At 41.5% G+C, this 27,910-nt stretch overlaps 1 protein-coding gene across 1 annotated transcript in view; it reads left to right on the top strand.

The window, feature by feature from the left end:
* The first annotated feature begins 534 nt into the window (after positions 1-534).
* Positions 535-27,910, top strand: part of LOC137268035 (solute carrier family 25 member 36-like) — a 31,250-nt gene continuing 3,874 nt past the window's right edge. Inside the window, exons 1-4 of the mRNA XM_067802535.1 lie at positions 535-681; positions 1,442-1,675; positions 23,656-23,733; positions 26,129-26,229. Of these exons, the coding sequence (XP_067658636.1) occupies positions 638-681; positions 1,442-1,675; positions 23,656-23,733; positions 26,129-26,229 (457 nt within the window). The 5' untranslated portion in view covers positions 535-637. The remainder of the gene's footprint in view (positions 682-1,441; positions 1,676-23,655; positions 23,734-26,128; positions 26,230-27,910) is intronic.

Here is a 27,910-nt window from a genome sequence, read left to right as displayed (position 1 = left end):
AGTAGGTTTTTTTCCGGACAATCGTTTTATTATAGCCGAACTAATTACGAACAAACTGTACATGCTCTGTTTGAAATCATTTTTCTTGTAGATTCTAACCTAGACCTACTTCATATTAGAAAGTATGACAGACAGTTTTGTAATCTAAAGACTAAAAGCTCGGCGAGCTAACAACATCGATGATGTTATTGTTACCATACCTCTTCATCAACGAGTCTTTGAGTGAATTTTGGGTCCCCATGTGTAACGGAATATTACTCCACTTGGCGGCAAACTGTTCCGTTGTTACGCAAGCTCTTTATATTAGATCTTACTCAGCTACGTTCGATTGCTCATTCATGCTGTAGCACAACTCATAAAGCACTAGTAGTGGCCTTCACCTTTCTTGTTTCACGTGAACAGTGCATGAATGGGGGATTCCGAACAATATTAGCCAATCAAACGACAAACTGTGTGTGAACTCATTTTCTATTGGTCAAATGCCTTGGCAAAAATCACCAATCAAATTGCCGCTAATAGATCAACTAGGCTGTCATTGGTCGTTCGAATTGCAGGTCTACAATGTGCACGTGAACATAATGAGGGAAATGTTTATCAGTGAGCATTTAGTCATAATCGGTGGACGCATGTAGACTGCATGGAACCTAGTCGCAAGAATGTTGTACATTTACTCGCTGGAGGGTAAGTAAATATGCATACAGATAACAACGACCAGTCATTAAGATGTTTTTTGTGACTCAATAAACTGATATCGAACAAGCACGCCCTGTAAAATCTGAACAGACAGATCCGATCGCAGACGGACTTGCAAGATCACGCATTTATGTTTGAAACATTCATCGTTTATTACGCTTGTATTTGCCTACAAGTATATCGATGGTTTGTGTTGATGTCTTTAAGTACCATAACAGAAACGAAGAATTATGTAAGTTTTTAACCACGTGACCCACGTCAGTTTGTGTTCAGCCATGCAAAGATGGCGAGTGCTAATTAATGAATCAAAACAATCCAAATATATCTCGTCATCGTCGGAAGTTGAAATCTGTCAAAATGTCTCTGGCCATATGTTTTATGACATCTCTCTATGAGAAAAGGAGAAATTATTGTTTACATATCCCCTTAAGACCTGCAACGTTGACGATTGTTTAAAAAATTCAAATAGACATGATCTACTAGTATACCAACATGATTGAAAAGTATCATCATTTTTTTATCTTTTCTAGTTTCGGCTGAAGTAACGTGACCTTAAGTAATTCAGTATGACATTATCAAATATAGTTACTACTTATTGAGCGGACTTGAATTGTTACTCAACAATTTGTGTCGTAGCAATAATTTTGCATTAGAAAAAATGTAGTTCTTGTCATTCAGAGACTTGAAGAAATAATATTGATGAGAATGTGTGCACTATTGATGAACTGAATTCACTGGTTTGTTTCAGTGCTGGTGGTACTGTAGGAGCCATTGTAACATGTCCGTTGGAAGTAGTGAAGACTCGGCTTCAATCATCTGTTGCCACATTTCACCCAGTGTATAACCTACAGACTCTTAATGTTGTGCCACAAGTGCAACCCTGTGCAAGCTATGCAACATGGAGCAATTCTTTCGTGTCTCCAAATGACTTAGTACATCACTCATCAAAACCATCATCAGTAGGCATACTTATGTGCCTGAGGTGAGTTTGTGCATTGAGAATCATAAGCACCTCCAATTCTAGTGCATTGCATGGATGTGTAGTTTTGGTTGTAATGCAAACCCATTTATGTACTACAAGGAGTGATGTTTGTAAGTTCTACATGATAACAATACAAGGGAGATGCGGTTGACTGGTCAGTACCCTTGATAAATATTTTAATGTCGTTGTAGTGTTATTTGGATTTTTAAGAACTTCTATCAAAGCTGAAACACAAATAATAGATAAATTCATAAGAACATAAATTTGCATCAAAGTTATGGTGCCATGCTTTTATAAGAACTGTTGACACAGACATCAAAAGTTTAAGCTGATCCACAGGTTTTAACAGTAAAGTAGTCTGGATAATTCTGGGTGTTTTTATTAAAAAGTAGCTTACATAAATACTTTCTTACTTCAGATTGTCCTTCATTTCTGATGTAAGAACTAGGATATAGTCTTAACCCTTATTTAAGCAGAACAGGTAGATTGTGTGTCAACAATCAATAACCACAAAGTTTGTAGACCCATGTTACAACAACCTGTTGTTGACAAGAGACAACTGTTTTGTTTTAATATCTTTTTCTTGGATTAATTAAATCAATATACTTCCAGCTTATTGACTGTTATTTGCATGCATGTTGACTGTTTCTGTCATCTAATCTTTGAAGACCTGAGTTTATGATTATAAAAAAGCATCTTTAGATGAGGCAGGTAAATCTGTGAAGCTACAGGTTGTTAATAAAATGATGCACATCACAGAGTTTTGTAAGTATGTTTTTGATGAAAAGAAGCATCATTAGTTCTAAAGCTTCTCTTGTGCGTGGTGTGATTGACGAAAGGACTGATAAGGGACAGGCCGAACCACCCTAATGCTTTTGTTCATGCATAATAGAAAATGAATTTATGATTGGTGAATGGGTTAGTTGATGAGATGGGCAGGTCATATCCCTCATATGAAGTGTCCTGGACTTCATCAGCGTCATTTGTTGATGAATTATCAACACTTCAAGTCCCTAATAAGACATATAGGTTCATCCTTTATGTGGGCTGTATGTAGAAACTGGTGGAGCCATATTGATTTTGGTGGTGACAGAGCAGGAGTTGGCATGTTCCGTATTGATCTGTTTTTGTGACCCATTATCCTGGAGTGATGTGTTAGGGTAACCAGTAATATTCATCTCACATTCCTAGGCCCTGTTCACAATGCAATCTCAGTGGTATGATGGTTATAAACCTATGTTAAAGTATTGGAGTTACGATTATTGTAGCTCTAAGATCGTGTTGTGGAACGTGTCCCTGGGTGTTATCTGGTACTCTGTTGGCATCAGTGAAGATCATCATGGGGCGAATATCTTCAACACATTGTGACATGAAGAATAAAGACTAGTTTTATGGATATACAACTTCTCTCTTTTGTATAGGCAACATTTTGTCATAGAATGATACTCTTCTGATAGATTGTAATGTTGTTGTCAAGCAAGTGATGATTGACATTAGAAACTATGTCAAAACGGCACCTATGTACAAAATAAAGAGGTTGTATATCCATAAAAATAAGCCTCATTCTTCATCTGCCGAACATCTAGAATGCCAATCAAGGAAGACATTATGACATGTGACATCTGCAGGCATACTAGTATATCATACAAGGTCACAGGTTGCACCAAGTGCCATGTTTTGGTTCTTGGCAAAGATGTGAAATGTGATTTTTAATGACTACATAAGTGTGAGATAATGCTGTTTTTATCAAGATTTGGCAGAGGACCAGTAGGGTTGTCATTATACACTGACTCAGTTCATATTAATGATCATGTTTTTAGAAATATAGATGATTGTGCAGAGTTTTGTTTTGACATGATCAGAAGCTGCTATTCATCCCAATGTCTGCAGGTCTGTAGCTGATGTCATTAAAATTTTTAGTCTGGCATTATGAATTCCACCTGTTGCTTTATTTCATGACTTTACATTTGATATGTATTTCACTAGCAGCAGCAGGACTAGTGGTTGATGTCACATGTCACGCTTGTCGTTCATCAGTGTGTGAAGCCCATTTCTGGCGTACCTAGCTGTGATATTGATGGAAAGTAGTATAGGGAATGACAGTCCGAAAACACTTTTCAAAAACCCCTCTAAAAAGCCTCATTTACTAAATGAGGCTTTGGTGGGACTATTAGCTCTTGCTATTATTACCCCTACTACAAAGCCACGCCATCACGTTTACCGTGACTTGGCAGGCGGTAACACTGTGCCGTACGGCACGATCAATAATTCTTCTCTTACAAATCCCCTACCCGGCCCATCCCTCAAGTAGTATAAGTTAGGTTCGTCGGCTTTCATATCCACTTTATCTATGTTGTAAGTTTTGACTGACCATATAGGATCGGTGGCTCGCTTACGGTTATGTCATGTTTATATCGAGGAAACAGTTTAACGTGAACCGCCTATGATCTCTTTTGTGTTCGTAATAAAGGCTTGTTGGGCTTTTTGTATTCCCTGTTCTATGTACTTTTTTTTCTCGTCCTCGCTGATAGCAGACTTACGAGATTTGGACCGAATATCTTGTTTCATTCCGTTATATTTTGTGAGTTCAGAGAGGATTGAACGAAACTCCTCTTCTGATATCTTACTGTCAGAGAGTGCCGTGGAAATTCGCTCACTCACTGTGTTCAGCTTTGCTTCGGCCAGAACCCTGATCTCGTCGTGTTTCAATGCCTTACGATTAAGTCTGCGTGATACTAACTTAAGCGCCAACCCTACCAACCCTGTAACCCCAGCCGTTATTTCAATACCTAGCACTATAGGTGCAGCCACGATGGTGGTTAACAACCCAACGCCTGCCGCCCCTAGTCCCATGCTGGTTGCCATAAGGGTAGTGTCAGCCCCGTCCACGATATTGAAAGCTCTATTGTACTTCTTACATAGAGCTTTCCGCGTGTCACGGTCTTGTTCTAGTTGATGTTTCACATCACATAACTGCCTCAAGCGGAACCCATCTACGGTTTCCAGCGTCTTCGCTACTTCCTCTACGACTGGGTACAGACCCATCCTATAATATATATTATGAAAGATATTTTAATTGGGTTTCAGTTAATACTTTATCAATGAATTTGAAGTCTACAAGTTTTAGACTACTAGTCAGGGTAATAGGTGAGAGGCTAATAGACTTTTCTGTTGTAATAAAAACCCCACTGAGGCTTATTAAGCTGTTTACAGGACCCGTGGTATTCTGTTGTATAACAATACGGCAATATTTGAATGTGTGTTGTTCGTCATACCAGTGTATTGACACCCCGGGTAAAATTTGGTGTACTCTTGAGATGTTTTCATGTAGTAAAGACGTAAAGAAGACTTCTATGATGAGTGTGAAAGGGGAGAATATTCTATTAACAAGATTTATGTTATGAGTATTATAGCTAAATGTTAATTTATTTTTTGGTCCAGAATTTAATATATTTTTTTCAGCACCAGCAGTAGCTATCTTGAATGCTAATTCCCTCTCCGGAATGAAATCCCCGGGCCAGATACCGTTGTTCCTAATCTTAGAGATCATCCACGTATTTATGTTTATTGTGATATAAGGTGAGGTGAGTGTTAAGTTGATCAGCCATTTGGGCTCTTTAAAATCTGATAACGACACCCGTCTGTACACGTTGTCTTTGAAGTGCAGGATGTATAATTCATCTTCCTCACCAGGCTGATCGAATCCCTCTGTATCTCCCAGGTCGTTAAGTGTAGTGTTGGGATGATGACTAGTCATTATTATAATATTATTATATAATTTCCAACTGGTTTTCTGTTAATAATTCAGGGATTAAAGTCATACTAATAAAGTGTATGTTGTTAGGTAGGAAGATCTTGGTTAGTGATATCTTGTTTTCCACGATCACGTTGACACCCTGCAGACTGGTGTTGGAGCCGACACCCACCCGCACGTAAACGGCGCAAACTTGATCCTTGTGTCGTTTCTCCCACCCTAGTTTGACTCCCTTCACGATCTCAACGTTATCCCCCGATGATTCCCCTAAGTAGACTTTGATGGCCAGTGTTGTGTTTGACGGTATACCATCTAGTACTTTGTCCACGCCTTCGAATTCAGACACCAACTGTAATGCCACGTTTTGTATACCCGTTTTACTCGATAGCATGTGGAATGGTGAATTGTTGATTGGGCTGACGACTACGCTACGTCTCTGAGTTGGGACGTAAGCCACGAGCAGGAATCCATGGTTCACGATTTTGTTTAGGTAGTGGTCTTTGTTATCAGTGAACACGTATGGGGAGAAGAGCTTAATATTGAGAAACCAGTTGTCGTCGTAATCGGGTACGAACGCCCACTTGTTATCTTCAGTGAAGGCGAGGTTATATAGCTGGTTCTTTTTGATGGTAGTTCTATCAACATCGTCTAAGTCGAACAGTTTACCCCCGAACGATGGGTATATTCTCCAGTTGTCATCACCGGTGTTGACGAGGGCGTACTTAGTGTTGGCTGTTGCCCCTGTGGTATCTATCATATCACTTAGGGCTCCACCGGAGGGGATTTCAACGCGTTTGTAAATGTTGTTTTTTAGTTGCAAGGCATACGATTTACCATCTACTCCGGGAGCGTCGAAACCGCGTGTGTCTCCGAGGTCGGAGATCCCGATATTAACGCATTTTTTCACTCCGGGTCCTTGTGCGCTGGTCATGTTACATGAAGTGTTAAGCTGAGGTATCCTATATTTACAGGATTATGATTTATATCTAACACCGATATTGTCAGCTCAGGTATGTTGCCCTGGGTTAATCTCTTATACTGTCGTGGTGAAAACGACTCGGTTCTACCGTCGTTGAATTTCTCAGTTTTCACCGGCACTGCTCTCAGTATAGTGGAAGGGTGGCCTCCTTGAATGTTATACGTTGTGCTCACCTGACCTAGATGAATGTACAGCTCTCGGTACGGTACTAGGTCGGGTAACTTCGTGCCTGTGACGGTTGTTGTTGGTTTTATCTCGTCAGGAGACATACCGAGTATCCTCGCTAATGGTCGGCCGAGCCTCAAGGAGGTTCTTCCGTTGTTGATTAACACCACTGTACCGTTTGAGTCGTTCATTTTGAGTTCGGCTCCCAGGGGTTTGAAGACCTCGTCGTTTAGAGAGCACACGCTGTAGTAGCCGTCAGTTATTTGACTGCGAGTTCCACTGACGAACAGCTTATTGTTGCTGATATTAATGTTAGTCCATTGCGGTAGGTAGGTGATATCGCAGAGTGCGACTTCGAGTTGACCTGACGTGTTATCGATCGCGTGCGTCAGCTGAACGGCCTCACCGCTAGTTATTCCTGGAAGTGTTATGTACATATTACATATATATTTATTTATATAATAGTTTTAAAATGTATTCCCCTGGTGTGTTTTACCCTAAACTGGATGTAGATTTCTCTCCCATAAAGATCGTGGTTGCTCCTGAGTTGTATTTCAATGCCCAGCTTTTAGATGTGTTCGATAAGTATAAGCTTATGGTGACTAACATTGGGGCAGTCCACGCGTGGTTCAATAACCCTATGCAGTTCTGGCAGAATCAATTCAACTTTGCTGTGTGGTGCGCTACAACGGGGTGTGGTGTGGCATTGACCGACACTCGGCGTGGACCGCTGAGTCAGTCTGTGTTCAAATTCCACGTGTACTACCAGGTCAGACGTATCCTTAAAGAGATCAGTGCCCCCCTCCCACAGGACAAAGCGTGGGACGCAACAAACAACCCATACGATAGACGGGCCTATGAACGTATTTGTAATGAATTCGAAATAAACCCGAAGACGGATTGGCGTTTGCCGGGGCCGAACCACGGGTTGGGTATTCCTTCTGATGGCGTGCGATCAGTGAAAGAACTCAGTGATCTTATACTGAAACAAGGTAAACTACGCCCGGACTTTGCTTTGTCGAGTAATGAATGGAGGGATGATCGTATGAACTTTAAAGGTGGTGTTGCTTTCACAGTCCAGAAAGTGGAGCAGTCAACCGCAGACGGGTGGAAAATGTTCATGCTGGACACGTCGAAAGGATTCACTCGTGCTGGTACAATACGCTTGAACGACTCGATTCGAACGTACGTGTGGGCGCTGTTGGGTGCGCAGTCGATGACGCGTTCCAACATCCTCGGTAAGGGAACTGCTTACGACGCTCAGAAACAGTTCGTTTCCAACGTTGAGGATGCTATTAATTCTCCAGTTGATCTCCCGCGGGCCATCGAACGCTACCAAAACGTGTTAGAATACGCCAGATCGAAAGTTAACTACGTGTTCGGTGTGGGGCTGTATATGTCTCCGAGTGATATGCAACTGAGAGTAAAAAAAGTGGTGGGTTATAACAACAAAATAGTCATAGCCACGGCGGACCAAAAGTTGGGCATCAACCCCGATATTAACACCCCCTATATCCCACACATCCCACCACGTGAAACGGGTATAGTGGAGCCACCTCCGGAGCCTAAAGTTCAACCAACACCACAGGAGGTGGCCCCTCATATTCAGGCCTCCAATCAGCAGCATATTGATAATAAAACGGCCCTGGTGGTTGGTGGGGTAACTTTGGGACTTATTTGGTTAAAGATTTCTTAGCCGCTACGTACACCAGACCCGCCACGGCGACGATGGCTGCCCACAGGTTTTGACTGAGCCACATGGCAGTTTTAGACAGAGCGCCCAACAACCACGAGACGATGCTACCCAGGATTCCGGGAAGGGCTTCGGCGGCTTTACCAGCCAGTTTAGCTAGGCCTTCCCCGAGTTTTTTAATCCAGTCTTTAACACCACCACCACCGCTGGGAGTTCCACCGCCGGCACTTGGGGGTGTGGGGGCACCCCCCACCAGTGACACCACCAGGGTTGATATGATGAAACCCAATGCAGTTAGAATGCTGGCGATGGTGATCCCTTGCTCCCGGAACAATATCCGAATCCTGTTGGCTAAAGTTGTATCCTCATTCAGTATTCTATCGATTGTTTCCCGAATACGACTGATCTGGGATCGAAGCTGTTCACGATTCGAGGAAGCGGCTTCCAATCGTGTACGTCTCTCGTCTTCTAAATCACGTATTCGTTCATTGATACGACGCTTCATATCATCGTTTTCAGTTTCGTTTAGTTTGGTTTTTTCCCTAGCGATGTGCTCGTCGATTTCGTTCAGTTTCCCCATGTTGTTCACGAGTTCTCCACGCACGCGTTTCACGGCTTCATCTAAGCCGCGCAGTTCCCTTACCGGAAAGTCAAATCCCGGTAACGGTTTGTCCCAGTAGGTGCTCAACAGTTTTTCTATGCTGTCCGAGGCTTCTGTAGCACGCTCTGGCGTCATTTCATCTATAGTGGTGAGGTGGGATCTGGTAGCTTGCAGATCTTCTTTAACGGTCTTAGGTATTGCACCACCGTAATCACGCATGTTTAGATGTTCACGGATAAATTCAGCACCACCATTGCGGCTGGCTAGAGTTGACAAGGCCAGTGGTTTTTTAGTGATCTTGTTAAAGAGGTCAACCTTTGGGGCAGACTTAAGACGTAGAACACCCTTTGTATCAATAAAAAAATCCTTATGGTATCGACCCTGGGGTTCAACGTAGTTTTTATCGCTTTTTAAACTTTCGTAATAATCATTTACCGTTGTTTCTAAAAGTTGTTGGCTCAATGGCAAACTAGTAAATGAGGTCTCCTGCTCATCATCGAATGCCTGGGCACTATCGTCCCACATATCATCCATAGGTATGTCTTCATCCATTAGTATTAAAAATATATTTCATTTATATAACAATGTACGGTAGAAAATTAGATCCTTTCAGAAAATTGAGAGAGCCATTAGGTGCCAGAGCCGTGCGACAGTCGGTGACCATCACCAACAATCCCAGCAAGATAGACCAGAACCAAACTCTGCTGGTTAGATTTCCAAACCTTGGTGAGAATGACCTCATTGTACCAGGCACTGTTCGACTGGCGTTCAATATCACGTTGACCTCCGACAACGATAAACGCGAGCTAGTGCGGAACGTGGGTCGAGCTATCATCAAGAAAACGACCGTCAAGATCAGCGGTAATGAGGTGCTGAGCATCGACGACAGCGACGTGTTTCACTGCTACAAGGATCTCTGGAAAAGCGAGAGAGAACGAGTCAATGATGTGTACCAGGGTATCAGCAAATCAACCCGGGCGCGCATAGGATACGTCTTCACGACAGACCAGCAAGACAAGCTATCGGACGGTGAAAAGGCTATCGCTCTAGCATACGGGAATCGATTCTGCGTGCCGCTCGACTTCGAGTTGCTCACGGGACACGCGCCGTTTTACCAGGCCGCGCTGGGTGATAGGCTAGAATACGAGCTCACGTTTAACGACTATAGCAAAGTAGTGCGTACGCCGAACGGTGATGAGGCCAGTTATGCCATAGACAACATCTCTCTGGAGTTCGACATGGTCACTAGCCCGGAGCTGGCCAGGCAGGTTCGAAGCCAGTACTCTGGGAAGATGGCTATCCTGTACGATCGCGTACTGAGACATAGATCAGTCGTGCGAGATAAGAGCGACACTGTGTGGAATATCAACCTGAACGTGCCGGCGCGATCGATGAAAGGTATCCTGGTCGTCCCCGTGGAGGATTATGATCCATTCCGGAGGGACAGCGAGAAGTTTTTCAACCCCGAGATTGAAAAGGTGGAAGTTACCATCGAGGGCGTGCCCAACCAGCTGTTCAGTCATGGTATGAGGCCACACCAGCAGTGGGATGAGATAAAAAAGCTACCAGTGGGGGATTACATAACAAAGGACCTGGACCTCGGCTCCGTGCAGATCGGTGAATACCTGACCACCAAGTATGCCCTATGGTTGGACATGCGGTCCACGGATGATGATAAACTGCACGGTAGCGGGCGCCGTATAGATAACGGTAGCGAAGGGATAACTATCCAGATTACTAAGAAGGCTCAAACCGCTGGTAAGTTGAAATTATATCTGTACGTTATTATGGACGCGCAACTTAATATAGACAATGGGAGATTCGTGCAAGCCATCTACTAGTGGGGGTCTCCCCCTCCCCACTGACCCACACTGCGCTATCATATGCGGGCAGACTGGCTGTGGTAAGACCGTTTTCGTGTTGGATATGTTGGAGGGTTACTACAAGGATGTGTTCGATAACATTGTTATCATGTGCCCTACTCTGAGCATGAATAAAACGTACGCGCGACCTTGGGTGATGACGGACCCGGACGTACACAAAATCGACCCTGGAACACGCCTGCAGGACTGGTTGAAAGCTCTTCACGAGAAATTTAAAGGGGAACCGACGCTGTTCATACTGGACGACTGCAGCGCTAATCGCGAGATAACAAAAAAGAGAGACATGCTATCGTACCTGGCCTTCTCCGGCCGGCATGCAAATCACAGCGTCTGGGTGCTAACGCAGAAGTTCAACTCGGTGTTGAAAGACCTCAGGGAGCAGACGCGATGGGTGGCCTTATTTCACTGCAAGGACAGGGATTCGTTTGAGGAGTGTTTGAGAGAGAACGATGTGATGAGTAAATTAGAACGGGAACGGGTAAAGAAACAGCTCGCTGAAACTAAACACGCTAAGCTCGTACTAAAGACCGACCAACCAGTAGCATATATAGTTTGCTAAGCAAAGCTAAGTAAAAGCTAAGCAAAGCTAAGCAAAGCTAAGCAAAGCTAAGCAAAGCTAAGCATAGTTATGATATTCGAAGTATTTGTCGTGTGCAACTTAACTTTCATTTCTCTGTGTTTTGTTTGTATCGGGTATTATATAGTTAAAACTAAATCTTACTTGTTATATTATAAGATGGAGTGTGAGGAATTGCTCGAACAATTGTCTGTGGAGGGTTCCCCAACTGGGGATTCCCCCAAGCGAGAGAAACTGGTGGCGTTGGCTGTTGGCGGCAAAGCCAAACATTACTTTGGAGACTACACTCCAGATAAAATTAACAAAATGTCAGCCGAAGAAATCGATAAGCTGTACGCTAGATACGAGTCCCGGCTCGGAGCAGAAATGACAAAAACAATAGGATCGGCTATGACCCAGATATACACCGGTATTGTATCACAATTCCTTCCCATTCCACCAGAGCGCCGACTTTACCTGTGGGAGGACCTCGAGAAAGACCCTTTTATCGAACACGCCGTGAGCTCTATCAGCTGCGGGCTGTACCACAAATATGGTATGTTGTTGGCTCCAGTGACGGCGGCGATTATCACGGCAAAACATTGTCAATTTGAGAGAAAGAATAATAATAATAGTATAGATGGATGCTGCACAGGAAACCCCAGTGGAGGTACCCCCAACAGTGATGGAGGAGACCCCTTCAGTGGAGGTACCTCCAACAGTAACCAGACAGAAGAATCCTAAGAGAGTAGCTGCCGGTAAAAAACGGTGGTGTAACCAACATAAAGTGACCAACCCAACCCGACTGTTGTTGGCTGTAGGTGTAACTGCTGCCGTGGTTATAACATGGTTATACACCTCCCACAGTGAGCCACAACCCAACAGTGAGAACAGTGAGGGTATGGGGGTATCCCCCATGGTAGACCCGCATATCATGTTATAATTTAAAATATTTTATATCATATACATAATGTCTGAGGGGAAAACGTTCGTCAACGACGCATACCACGCCACAGTGGTAGCCAGTCTAGCCGTAGGGTACGCTCGGTTGACTAAAATGGTGCTTAAACAACCAACTATCAAGCTAGATTTCAACCTGCAGGATATGGGTATGCTCATAATGAACCTTGGTATGGCGATGGCCACAAAAGACATCCTAGTAAAACAAGGAATAATACCTGATAATATAATGAAATAAATATAGGGATGGCCACGATAGCTATGATGGTCGGTGGGGCGTTAGTGAATGCCCTGGCATTTTCCGGGAGTAATTTCCTCTTCTCGAAACTACGAGATGATCACGCGGCTGAAATACAGGAAGAAAGGAAGCGACACGATCTCGCTACTGAGAAATTACAAAGAGCACAGGCCGAGTACGCTAAAAAACGCCTCCAGAGGATCGATTTTATTAACGAACAACTCCAGCGTGAAAACCATGCCGTTCAAACATTCAACGATGTCGATGAAGCAATGAAAGAATACTATCTACTAACTGGTAAACGATTGGAAGCGCTCAATAAACCCACACTCGCTCAGTACTACACACCATCCAAGGGACAAATGAATCGTGAACTGGGCTTCATAGTGTTGGGTATAGCAGCTACTGCGTTGGTTGCTAAGCAATTAAACTAAAATACCTATATAAGTAAACATGAGACCCGCTCCATACCGATGCGAATACATACTTATGGGGAAGACCGAGGCCTGTGGTAGGAAATGCAGGAATCAGGGGTTCTGTTGTTTCCATATGGGAAGTCCTAACTACACATGTTCTGTGTGTGGTATCGGGGTTAAAGGACACTACTGTCTATGTAAAGCTCACGGAGCGAACGTAGTCAGACATCAACTCATATACGAGAATAAAAAAGGCTACATAAAAGAACGTAGGCGACTGCTCAAGATAGACTCCAATTAGAGATTATACACACCTACGTATAGCTATGTCTGTGGAAAACATATTCAAATATGAACTGGCCTTATGGGGCAGCTTCAGATTTAAGATAATAGTGGACGTGGTATGGATTAAAGAGGGTGTTAAGTATACTCACCCCTTCGAATGGGAGCGGGATATCGCGTCTCAATACCATATAGAACGTTTTTCGAGTATAAGTGAATACAAGGAATACTATAACCAAGGTGAGTACTGGATTGAAACAGCCACACTATATATTTTACCAGGTACGTGGGACGATTTGACAGAATGTCTAGAATTGTACCCGGCCACCAGAAAATATTTTTTAAGAGTTACCTCCCCTTTACTGCCGACCAATTAGACATTGATTCTCTTAGGTGTAAACACTATGGCTACTGTGCGCGAGCTCAAGCGGGCCGCAAAGCAGAGAGGTGTTATCGGGTATTCTAGAATGCGGAAGCCAGCATTGTTGAGATTACTAGGTTTAGAAGTCCCTCCTACGGTAAAACAGTTAAAAGCTCAAGCGAAACAGCTTGGATACACGGGTTATTCAAAACTAGGGAAAGCCGGGTTAACCACATTGTTATCACATGCCCCAGTAGCACGTCCAACTGTAAAACAACTGAAAGCCGAGGCACACGATTTGGGTTTAGGCGGGTATTCTCGTATGAGAAAACCACAGCTTGTAGAATTATTACGACAGAATAGAGCTATTGACCTACAGTTTGTGCGCACTGAGCACGCCGTAGGCAATTATTTGAGAGGTTGGCGCATGCACATTGATAGAAACATAGACATTACAGATATTAAGCCTCTGATAGCTGATAAGGTCAACCAGGAACTAAATAATCTAGGAAGTATCAAGTTTCAGATCACAGTGAAAATGTCGCTCGATAAGCAGGTTGGGAGTACCACTGAGTATGTTCAACCTTACTTCCGAGGCAAACAAGAGGTCGTCACACATGCAGAGACCATTGACGCATCAATCGATACAAGTTTTCAGCAAATACGAGAATACCTAGAACGCTACACACACATGGGGTCCGGGTGGGCTGTAGATAAAATCGATAATGTCTATCTAGATATAGCTAAATACGTGCCGTTCAGAGGTGGGTCATACCTAGCCTTGCCTCCCTACTATAAGAACAAACAAGCCATAGTAAACGTTAAGAATAGAGGAAACGATTGCCTGAGGTTATCTCTCAGGTCAGCCATATTTCCAGCTGCCACTAATCCGAACAGGCCTTCTAATTATCCACAGGATGATGGGCTCAATTGGGATAGTATAGATGAACCAACCCCAATAACCCAGATTACTAAAGTAGAAAAACAGAATAATCTGGCTATAAATGTTTTTGGTCACGAAGGTAATACAACAATAATACACAGGGTCAGCCCGGTGAAGGATTGTCAAGTTATTAATTTATTCATGATTCAAAAAGGTGAAAAGTATCACTACACGTGGATAAAACATCTCAGCCGGTTGTTACACGACCAGTCGAAACACGATGGGGAAAAACACTTTTGTGTACGATGCCTACACTGTTTCAGTCGGGTCGATTTATTAGAATCCCACCTGGAGGATTGCCAAGGTGTTGGGCAGACGGCCATACGAGTCGACATGCCTAAGGAAGGTGACAATATCCTAAAATTCGACAATCACAAGAATCAAATGTCTGTGCCTTATATTATATACGCCGACTTCGAAGCCTTAATTGTAGGGGAATCATCCACTAGTGGGAGTTTCACACACAAAACACAAGAGCATAAAGCCTGTTCGTTTGGATACATTGTCGTCCGTTGTGATGGGGAAACGAAAGCTCCGGTAGTGTATAGGGGTCCTGACGCGGCTGAAAGGTTTCTAAAGTGCTTGCAGGAGGAAGAAAAAATTATTAGGAATGCATTGTATAAAATCGCTCCAATGCGTATGACCAGAGCCGACATGCTAGCTCACGCCAGTAGCACTAACTGTCACGTGTGCGACTCACCACTTAACGGTGATTCGGTGAGAGATCACTGCCACATAACTGGTAAGTATAGAGGCGCCGCTCACAACGCGTGCAACCTCAAGCTTAAAATCAATCCTAAGACAATAAACATCCCCGTTGTCTTTCACAACTTGAGAGGATACGACTCTCACTTGATCATGCAGGCCATCGCGAAAATCGATGGTAATATATCGTGCATCCCAAACAACATGGAGAGATACATCTCCTTCAGCTTAAACGGACTTAGGTTCATTGACTCGTTTCAATTCCTCCTGTCGTCACTCGACAGTCTGGTCAAGGCCAACAATACCTTCCCTATCACCGATCGATACACAGACGCCGAGACTAGACACCTGCTCATGAGGAAGGGTGTATATACATGCTTAAAAAGACAGGAGTTAATTTAGAATTGCTCACAGATTACGACATGCACCTATTCATTGAGAAAGGCTTGCGAGGTGGGATTTCCATGGTATCCAAACGATACGCGAAAGCAAATAATCAATACGTGAAAGGTTACGATCCTAACAAACCAACCAATCACATTCTCTACCTCGACGCAAATAACCTGTACGGCTGGGCTATGAGCCAGTATCTACCTACAGGAGGATTCGAATGGGTACCAAACGTTGATGTTATGAGCATTGCACCAGATTCGAACAAAGGGTATATCCTCGAAGTTGACTTAGAGTATCCCAATGCATTACACGCATCGCACAACAGCTATCCCCTTGCACCCGAACGTATGAAGGTTAACACAGACTGGATGTCTGAGTACCAACATAACTTGTCAGGTGGTCGTGTGGCGGACGTTGAGAAACTCGTGCCTAACTTAATGAATAAGACCAAGTACATAGTTCACTATCGCAACCTACAGCTGTACCTGTCATTGGGTATGAGGTTGACCAAAATACACAGGGTGCTCATGTTCGACCAGAGCCCATGGATGGAGCCCTACATCAGAATGAACACAGACCTACGAAAAAAAGCCACCAGTGATTTTGAGAAAAATCTCTACAAGCTCATGAACAACTCGGTGTTTGGTAAGACTATGGAAAACCTGAGGAAACGCGTAACCGTGAAACTGGTTAGATCTAATGAGGAAGACAAGCTCAGGAAATTGATAGCCAGTCCGGCATTCAACCGTAATAAAATATTCACAGACGACCTAGTTGCCATACACATGAAGAAAAGCCACATAAAATTCAACCGACCTGTTTACGTTGGGATGAGTATCCTCGATTTATCCAAACACCTGATGTACGACTTTTACTACAACGAGCTTAAGAAACAGTACGGCGACAGGTGCGAAGTGCTGTACACTGACACGGATTCCCTGCTGATGGAGATTCGAACCGAGGATGTATACGAGGATATGAAAAAACACATCGATTTATACGACACCAGCGACTATCCTAAGACCCATACCATGCACAGCACGGTAAATAAAAAGGTCCTAGGTAAGATGAAGGACGAGTGTGCTGGCACGCCAATAGCTGAGTATATAGGTTTGAGACCTAAGATGTACTCCATATTGAAAGCCGACAATAGTGAGATCCGAAAAGCTAAAGGGGTTAAGAAGTATGTGGTGAAACAACACATCAAACACGCCAGATTCAAGGAGGCCCTGTTCAAGACCCGTACCTTTAGGCATAAGATGAACACGCTTAGAAGTGATGGACATAAGATATACGGACTGACTATAAACAAGACGTCCCTATCGCCTATGGACACGAAACGTTGGATAGCTATTGATGGTATAAACACATACGCGTATGGACATGAAAAAATTTGAGGCTATTTATTACAGCCCGCGTGGATATTGGAAAGGAGCTAGCGCAGTAGATAAGCTATCTAAAATGGCACGAGTATCACCAGAGAAAGCCAAAGCGTGGCTTGAAAAACAAGCCCTGTGGCAGATCTATTTGCCGGCGCCACGCTACGTACCTAGAAGGAGTTTCGGAATTAACATACCTAATAGCATTCACCAGGCAGACCTACTGTTCCTACCTCATGATAAGAGGTACAAGTATGCCTTAACCGTAGTGGACGTAGCCAGTCGTTACAAGGAAGCCGAACCCTTGACCACGAAAGATTCGGCCAAAGTAGCCAAAGGATTAGAACGCATATACAAACGCAGCCCGCTGACTTGGCCAACAGAGCTGCAAGTTGATCCCGGACGGGAGTTCATGGGTGCCGTGTCACAACTGCTAGCCAAACACGATACGAAGGTCAGGCGTGGCACGGCCGGAGCCCATCGCAGCCAAGCTATAGTTGAGAGATTTAATAGGACTTTGGCTGAGCGCTTGTTCGGTCATCAATATGCTAGGGAAATGACAACCACTGGAAAACGATCGACCGAATGGGTAGCGAGGTTACCCGAGGTGGTGTCGGCAATCAACCATGAAGTAACCCGGCTCACTGGTAAGAAACCGGCAGACGCTATCAAACTAAAATCAGTGTTAGCAGAGTCGTCTGCTCCATTGCGTGGAAAGGAGAAACAGATACCAGATAGGGCCTTAGTTAGGTATCTATACCAACCGGGGGAACACGAGGGCGATAGCCGTAAGCGAGCCACCGATCCTATATGGTCGGTCAAAACTTACAACATAGATAAAGTGGATATGAAAGCCGACGAACCTAACTTATACTACTTGAGGGATGGGCCGGGTAGGGGATTTGTAAGAGAAGAATTATTGATCGTGCCGTACGGCACAGTGTTACCGCCTGCCAAGTCACGGTAAACGTGATGGCGTGGCTTTGTAGTAGGGGTAATAATAGCAAGAGCTAATAGTCCCACCAAAGCCTCATTTAGTAAATGAGGCTTTTTAGAGGGGTTTTTGAAAAGTGTTTTCGGACTGTCATTCCCTATACTACTATGGAATATTACTAAAAGTGATGTAAAACTAAAGTCACTCACTCACTATCAACAACACTAGTAAAAGAAAGAGGGTGTAATGTTCAGATTTGTGGTATTTGTTGCTTGTTGACTTCCCAGTAAAATACACAAGTTCTGTAAATTAATGAAATGATTAGGTCCTTTGTACTGATGTGAGGTTTTATGAGAAATTTAATAACATAAGCTTTGTATTTTTCTGTTCATTTTTTTATATTTGGACACTCAAAACCCAGCAGTTATCAGCTGTATTATGATCTAGCTTTTCAAATTACTATAAATTTCTGTAAGATTATTTGACTGGGTATACTTTAGCAGTGTTCATGAATGGTGTGCCAAAGCAACAGGATATTGGGTCCTGTAAGTTTCAGATGTCTGTCACCCTATTTTCTACTCACATTCGTATATTTGTGGGTGCAAGTAAACAGTCTGTGCAGGCAAAAAGAGAAAAGCCCTGAAAAGATAGCAATTCATTAATGATAAAATAGGTGAACTGTTCAGGCAGGGGAGTATTTAATCCTGCTAATGGTTTTGACATATTTCCTTGATGATTAATTATTCAACTAGCCTAATTATCTTGACATATTTCATGGGTGCTTGGAAAAGAAAAGATGCACTTACCATAAATTAATGACGCTAATTTGAAGAGTTTGCAGAACAGAATTTTATTGTAAAAAAAGCACAAACAGTGATAAAGAGAACATGCAGTATGTAAAAATATAAATAAAATATGCACAGTGTTAATTGTAGGTGATGACATATTTACTTTATCAACATAGTATATTAAATCGCCTAAACATAGCTTTTGTCTAGCCGAAGGCTAGGATTTATTTAGAGACATTGTCTAACTACGTAATCGTAACTCGTAGCTTATACCTTTTTGAATAGTTTGTCTGTGAAATAATTTTTGTGCCCCAACCATGTATGACGGGGCATACAGGGTTACACTCCATGTCTGTCCTTAAGAAACAGGGAATGTACTCTATCCACTTCTCCACAAAAACTGCTCTGTGGAGTTCAGTGAACTTAGACATGGGCTTTCTTGGGACTCTAACGGGGTGCATCTCATACTTTGTTCTTGTATTTTATTGGTTTACAGCCGCGGAGGCATCCATGTCCCTGGACACAATGTTTTCTTTTTGTTACTTGAAACTGGTGTTTTTCTGTAAGTTCTTACTAATCATGATGAAAGTAATATTAATTATTATTCCACAGTACTTGTCTTAAGAGGTAACTTACAGTTTATGCAAGGCATAGTGTCAGAAGTATATACTCTTGATGTCAATCACTGGGTGGTTTGGTCCAGACTATTCACTAATCATTGCTGCTTTCAACAACAAACACCTTCAATGTATTTTATTACAAATAATCATTAAAACATTGCATACAGGTGTATTCAAGGTGAGTTTAAAGTAACATATGTCCAACGTTAGTTGTGTTGCTCAATAACCTTATTTCTCTACCAATGTCTGTGCTCTTTCATCAAAGTCTATATTCAGCTTACCTACGCACAGTGGGTTAGTCAGCCTACCTCTGCCCCCACGTCACACTCTTATACCCATATGTAATACTGGGCATAATTCCATGACCCGCTGACCCAGTGGAAAGTTCTGAACATCTGAAATCACTGATAACCTGAGTGATTACGTTCTTCGTGGGCCAGACACGAGACTGTCTTGACACAGTCATGGAATATATCAGTACCTCCTGCATCATTACCACATGTGCAGTTCTTGGAGTCTTGGGTCATACTGCTTGTATTACATAACTGATAAAAATAGACAGAGCAGATGCCAACTCTCCATCATGCGCACATCAGGATTTGTCTCACAGGGAGAGTAGTTTCCAAGTAAAGGTGAAGGCAGGAACCTATGTTCAGATGCTCTTTAGATCAATGTGTTCAATCAAGGGATGTGATTTTCAGTTCACATAGATCATAACGGAACTCTGCATTGCAGTCTATGTTAAGAAGTCTGTTCCCTAATTCAAGAAATTCATCTTTGGTTACAGTCATGTCAAGCTGTCTCAGTACAGCCTATTTATCTTATGTGAATGTCTTAAGTTCTTATTTTGGGGGGTTGTTTATGACGATTAAAACAACAAAAATCTGAAAATTAGAAAATAAGTAATTGCGCTTTTGACAGATTTTTGCTGTTAGGATGAATTGATAAAAATACAAGATTTTGTGATATTTTCACAAGAAATGGTGAAAAATTATTTGAAAATGTTTACTTTTGCTAAAATAAAAGCCAAGAGTTATCTTTTGATAAGGTGTTGCAGTCATACATCTGATTCTTCGTTCATATGGACTCAAGGAGCCCTCGTTTCCCAATCTTGCATCTGTGTATGTGTGACGCAGTGTGTGATGGACACTGGACAGGCATGTTTTCATGCCCATGCACCAATTTTCATGGTGTATGCTCATCAACCTATTTACCAGTGACATGACAATAATTCAGGCAGTGGGTTATTCGAATAGCAAGGTCATGAGATCAGAAATTATTTCCAAAACATTTTCATTTAATTTCAAACACAATGATCATGATATATATGTCAAGGTAGAGATTGCAACCTGGTACAATCAGAGAATCAGAGTCTCTACTGGTAGAGACTCTAATTATATAAAATAACCTATACAAACACAATCCCTGCCAGTAGAAGCTCAAATCTGTCAGGGTAGAGATGGCAATTTTACACTTATGCAAGCCAGTGAATATTTAGAAAAACAAAATTTAGTTTCATATTTTGTAAAATGAAAACATAAAACAATATGTCACACCTTCTTTACATGCTGGTCTTGGTTGTAGGAAAAATCCAGTTTTTAGGTTGTTGTTTGATCTTTTAGTTGCTAGGAAAAACTTAGTGATTAACTATTTTCCTATTGTTTACCATGAGATGTTGAATGCATGTGGTCTTTAATTCCCCCAGCTCCTACATCTCAAGGTCTCAGTTTTAAGTAGGAAGTTCGAATTCATTCAGATGTAATAATCAGTAATCATTATTAAAACACTGCTGTCCAGTGTGGTAGGGAAATGGCCAGGCAATAGTATTCTTCGGTGGGTAATGTCCAAGTGGGGAATTGCCCTACACCCCTTCTCCCAAGATGGACACAAGGGTCAAATGTATATGCTTGTAAGGGCGACTGCATAACTAACAGATGTCATAAAAATCAAGGAGTAAAATGTTCTACAAAGTGTCACACAACCACAACTAACGTATGTCAATAAAGTTTAGTACTGTTGCTATCTTCATTGTTAGCTGTTTCATATAAGAAAGATGTGTGAATATTGTAGTAAATGTATCTGTAACTGGAATCAGTCTATACCTGAGTAAAATGCATATTATTATTCCCACAGATAAATCAGCATTTCTACCAGCTTAATTGGAAATTGACAATTCAGTGGAGACTCTGATTGCAATCTCTACTAGTAGAATCAGAAACTCGACCACCAGAGACTCCAATCGCAATATCTACTGGTAGAAACTTCAATTGCAAGTTGTACCTAATTGCAGTCTGTACCTTGACATATATGGACATGTGTTACACTTGGTTGAATGATAGTTTCCTAATCGTGAAATGAAATATAACCGACATATATGTCGGCCTTGACAAAAAACATGTCTTCAGCACATTAACACATTTTAGATACATTAATTTTTTGCAAATCTGTGGAGATATTCAGATTGAGATGCATGAGATGAAAGAGAGTGACTTGATCTTGAACATTCGCAAGGCCACCCTAATCTGTCTTGTCTGGGATGACAATAGTATACGTCTGATGCAACAGTGGCTCCTAGTTTGTAAGGATGGTTGATATTTTATACAACTTGATTAGGTGTTGGAAAAGGAATGTGTACTTGACAGCAAGGGTATACATACTGGCAGATTACATCGCTCTGCATGAATTGTGTTCGTCATTTAGCAGGTCAAGGCTACAGTATATTTAGATTTGTTCACACATGTCAAGTGGTAATCAAGTTACAATCGCACAGGTTTAAAAATGATGAAGGGATTGGGTAAATTGGCAGTCTGCCAAGTGACTCACTTGTCTGAAACCAAAGTGTAATGAAATCTATTAGGCTATTTTCTGACCAATTTACAGTTTCTGAGCAATATAGGCTGTTATAACTGTTAGCCACATTGACAAAGGGATAGCACTCCCTATTGATAATTACACAACAGGTCAGATTGTTAATCATGTCCCTGTATCAGACTTTTGAAAAAATAGCGCAGTAACTCGCTTAGCAACTGTAGGTGTGGAAATAAGTGAAAGAGTTGATACAACGTGGTTTACCAGTATTTGAGGCATGTCAAGCCTATAGGAAAAGGAGGTCGTTGTCAGCATGGGTTGGAGAGTGTGAATTAGTGCTTTTCTTTGACATTGACCGTCATTCATTGTTGTCCAAGATCTGCACAAAAGAGTGTTCACTATGTTTCACAATTGTGGTTCACTTTTGTCTGAAGGGACAAGAAAGAACTGATGGTTCAAACATGTTAAAGATTATGTGAATTTTGATTTCTTTTGCATAAAAGCCTCTTTGATTTATTTTATTATTCATTAGATATCTTTATGTTTATTAAGACATTTTCTGTCACAGTGTAGGCCTTATGACCTTATGCTTGAATTATATTTGTGTGGTGCATCATCAAGATTTAATAAGTTACAACACTCTGTGGGCAGAACATGTTCATTTGCAAGTTGTTGGTGTAGACTGTAGATAAGTCATGCTTTTATGTCACATGTCGTATATGTTAAATTAATAATAATATAATATGTCAATGCTATATTGTGAACTTTAAGGGTTTTTTTTAATATAATGCATGAATACATTTCACATTTAAACAAGGACTCCTCCCTAACCATAGCTTACAACCGGTTGTGCCTTGTGCATGAAGATCAAATAATGATATTTATTAGGTTACCCGTCACAAGACACCCTGGTTAGAAAGCAGAGTTCCCAGTGTGTGATCATACATGCCATGTCTTGAATATATAAATATGTTAAAATATACTGTGTATATGTGAATAATAACAAGCTTGAACATGATTTATGAAGTTTCCACTTGGACTGCTTGGAACAAAGTGGAATTCTGTGCAAACAACTTGTTTTTCATCCCCAAATTTGGCTATTTGTCATGAGCAAATGGAGATCGACTTGGTGGTCAATTTAGCCCTTGGCACAGACTAGTTTCTCTTGGTTTAAGTGATAATTTGATGCAGAAAGGATGTATTTTATATTAGATCCAAAATTTTAGGGTAGATTTTTCCTACCTTATCCCATGTTTTTAGCTGAAATGTTACAAAGAGCTGTTTTAAAATACTCATTGACTTTTCTGTAAAACTGCAGAGTAGCAATGTCCTGGTATAGTTGTTTTGAAATTGGCCCTCTCTCAACATACTGCACTTTACGGAAGGCAGACATGTGCTATTATGCTAGTTCTGAAGACATTTTCAGTGGGTAAGGTATCTTACAACATTTATTTTTCAAAACTGATTATGGCGTCATGACGTGTACTTGCAAGGAATGTTAATGTTAATTTTTATTCTTCAGGTTCATAGTGAAAACTGAAGGAGTCAGAGGTTTATTCAAAGGTCTTGGCCCGAATCTAGTTGGCGTTGCCCCATCAAGGTCAGTATCAGCTGTGGTGATGCTGTTGTCAACAGCAAGCTCCACAACTAACACATCACCATGATTTGAAGTCTTTCACAAACCAAGTGTTCTTAACTGTTAGCCACATTGACAAACACTATGGAGCAAGAATTTGAGTTACTTTTTCTCATAACATATTAACATAATCCAGCAAAGCCGATGGTGACTTTTTTTAGTGGATTTAGGAACAATGCTTTTCATTAGTTTCGTTTGATGGTTGAAAAGCCATTCTGAGGGTTAGAAATTAATAATTTGTGGTCTGTAGAAATTAGCTAAGAAATGGCATTCTGCCTAATGGTAAACACGATAGTCCAGTTAGGTAATGTCCCAAGTCCCCACTGTGTCACTGTATTAGTATTTGTCATACAAAGCACATATAAGAATGTTTTGACAATGCCAGTTTTTGGCGAGGAAAATTGTGTTACCAGAAATACAAGTAGTCTCATCAACTTTGGAGTACAGTTTGAATTTTTTTGGATTTTTTGCCTACCCAACCATTTACATTGTTATATGATCTTAATAAGTGCGCCCATTGTCATTATTCAAAGCATGTCTACAATAAAGAATACAATACTTCTATTTCAAATCTTTGTCTGACCTTCCTATTGTGTGTACTGTGTCATCAGTGCACTGCATAGGCTTCAAGGTGAGCCTGTACATTGAGCATTGTGTGTTGCACTGCATACAGATAGACTGTAGACGTGCCGGTGCTGATCAAGTTACACAGGTGGATGCTTGTGGCAACCTGTGTCAATATGTTCTCTGCAATACTGGCATGTATATTTAGAAGAATGATTTGGGCCATGTGCGAAGGCTCAGGTTGCCTACTGCCCTCTACATGTCTGCTGTTGCCGGCCACAACCCATGTTGAACTTTCATATTAAATGGATATGATAGTGTCGCTCTAGACATAGCAACTGCTTTATTAGGGTTACAGTTTATGTATATTGTGTGTGATCATTTAGAAAAGGAATATTTTTCATTGTTTGAACAGCTTGGTGAGAAAGTTAGTTTGCTTTCACAAGTCCAGAATCAGTTTTAAACCAAACATGATAAGAATGGTAATCAGCAAGGGAGTGTCATTAGTCCTTAATAGTTTTTTTCATAATTTTCAGACATCTGTTAATGTGTTGGTGATGAAATGAGTTTCAAACAACTTCCTGTGCATATGCCAATCATAATGAGGTTTAGGTCATTTGACGGAACAGTTTTATCAGCTTGATAGTTAGGTGACTGTTGCCAGTAGACCACGTGAATTCCGACTCACTTGACCCAGATGTGACCATGACAAGTTTATTGACATACATTCACAGTTGGCGCCAAGGTTATCACAACAAATGAGGACTTCACATGGTTCTGTAACTGCAGGGTATAATTTAGTATGCAATACGGTGGCCATGTTATGTTTGGTAATTGTTTTGTCAATAGAGCCTCATTTCCATGCTGATCTGAACATCTTCCTTCCTCATTTGAATGTATGTTTTTTCTCTTCTTCATATCCATTTTGGTGGCTCAGTACTCACCTTTGGTGCTGCAATTGTCCATGCAGGGTTGTCTCCCTTGGGTATACAGAATACTATGATCATAGATTTGAATTCCAGTTATTCCCAGTTATGTCTGTGGGTTTGACAGGGTTCATGGGCATGATGTATATCTAGGCCTGTATCACTTCGCACATCCCACTATGGGCTGTTATACTGTTGAAAGTAGCATTGAACCCAACTTGAATATGATATTAATTGTCACCATACTTACCAAAATGTTCTGTATGAAGAAGACAAGGTTCATATTTTCATATCTCCTTTCAGCTGCTAGAAGACAGGTTGATCAGCCTTTTATCAGACTAAACATGTTTTGTAGGATTTGTATGCTCTTGGGAATCAAAAGAGTTAGAAAGATACAAAGGTATCAGCACCTTCCAATTCCACCAGTATGTCTGCAGATCATTGACGGTAGTTTAAACTATATATCAACCAAGCAGCATTCACTGTTACATACACCACAAAAAGGATTCGATAGTTTTCAGAATTTGTGTATTTTGTGAATTCCAGTGTTTTTCTGGGTAATGGATATGTTTTTGGGGTGTTGAAAATGTGCACCACACTTTCAAGTGATGTGCATTGCTTAGGGTTGGGCGGTTTGCTAGGTAATACATGAGGTAATGACAAAAGCCTGGGCCAGTGTGCTTTGTGTGAACATGTGTACACATGTCTGTATGTGAAATGTAGCAAATAAAAATCACATTGTCTTGATTGTTCCAGTCCATTTTATATTCATAATTCTGTTTGATATTTCATTGGATTGGATTTTATTTACATGTGATCACATTGTCTGAATACAGATAAGGAAATAATACTGTGAATTTTATTTACAGGGCGATTTATTTCTGCACATACGCCAAGGCCAAGCACACTCTGAACCAGGAGTTCGTCCCCAATACACCAATTGTCCACATCCTATCAGCTCTTTCAGCAGGTTTGTGGACTCAGTCTCAAGTATTGTATGTCAAGTGGTGGTGTAATAATACACAGCTGCTGTCAGGATGTTAGCCAGACATGTTGGAAAGGCATCATAGACTGTTAATGTGAAACATTTTGTGAGCTGGAAAGTAGTGCGAGAACTGCGAGTTTACACACTCTTTGATTTCATGACACTGTTATTTTGGCAGATTGATGAAAAAACAGCACAACAAACCACATGCCTTTTATTCCTTCCTTGAATTATCAAGCTATTTGGTGCATTAAACAAATATTTTCTTGTTTCCTTAATTACTTCTTACCACTCAGTGTTAGTAGCCTAATCAGAAAGCTCACAAACCTGTCATGTCTCAAGTTCCTTGCAAAACACTGTGTACTTACCTAGGCCAGCTTGTCTATACTGTTAAATACACAATTGTTGTTTTGAACTCATGACTGACACCGATTATCACTTGTCTTGTCAAAACAAGACATTTTTGGTAATTGTGAAGAAAACGTTTGAGACATAGCTGAAGTTATGGTTTGCCACTAGGTATAGCTGAAGTTATGGTTTGCCACTAGGTATAGCTGAAGTTATGGTTTGCCACTAGGTATAGCTGAAGTTATGGTTTGCCACTAGGTATAGCTGAAGTTATGGTTTGCCACTAGGTATAGCTGAAGTTATGGTTTGCCACTAGGTATAGCTGAAGTTATGGTTTGCCACTAGGTATAGCTGAAGTTATGGTTTGCCACTAGGTATAGCTGAAGTTATGGTTTGCCACTAGGTATAGCTGAAGTTATGGTTTGCCACTAGCTATAGCTGAAGTTATGGTTTGCCACTAGGTATAGCTGAAGTTATGGTTTGCCACTAGGTATAGCTGAAGTTATGGTTTGCCACTAGCTATAGCTGAAGTTATAGTTTGCCACTAGGTGTAGCTGAAGTTATGGTTTGCCACTAGGTATAGCTGAAGTTATGGTTTGCCACTAGGTATAGCTGAAGTTATGGTTTGCCACTAGGTATAGCTGAAGTTATGGTTTGCCACTAGGTATAGCTGAAGTTATGGTTTGCCACTAGGTATAGCTGAAGTTATGGTTTGCCACTAGCTATAGCTGAAGTTATGGTTTGCCACTAGCTATAGCTGAAGTTATGGTTTGCCACTAGGTGTAGCTGAAGTTATGGTTTGCCACTAGGTATAGCTGAAGTTATGGTTTGCCACTAGGTATAGCTGAAGTTATGGTTTGCCACTAGCTATAGCTGAAGTTATGGTTTGCCACTAGGTATAGCTGAAGTTATGGTTTGCCACTAGGTATAGCTGAAGTTATGGTTTGCCACTAGCTATAGCTGAAGTTATGGTTTGCCACTAGGTATAGCTGAAGTTATGGTTTGCCACTAGGTATAGCTGAAGTTATGGTTTGCCACTAGCTATAGCTGAAGTTATGGTTTGCCACTAGGTATAGCTGAAGTTATGGTTTGCCACTAGGTATAGCTGAAGTTATGGTTTGCCACTAGGTATAGCTGAAGTTATGGTTTGCCACTAGGTATAGCTGAAGTTATGGTTTGCCACTAGGTGTAGCTGAAGTTATGGTTTGCCACTAGCTGTAGCTGAAGTTATGGTTTGCCACTAGGTATAGCTGAAGTTATGGTTTGCCACTAGGTATAGCTGAAGTTATGGTTTGCCACTAGCTATAGCTGAAGTTAT

This window comes from Haliotis asinina, chromosome 16, assembly GCF_037392515.1.
Source record: "Haliotis asinina isolate JCU_RB_2024 chromosome 16, JCU_Hal_asi_v2, whole genome shotgun sequence".
NCBI classification, from domain to species: Eukaryota; Metazoa; Mollusca; class Gastropoda; order Lepetellida; family Haliotidae; genus Haliotis; species Haliotis asinina.
Note: the sequence above shows the minus strand (reverse complement) of the source record. Positions and strands in the feature narration are given on the sequence as shown.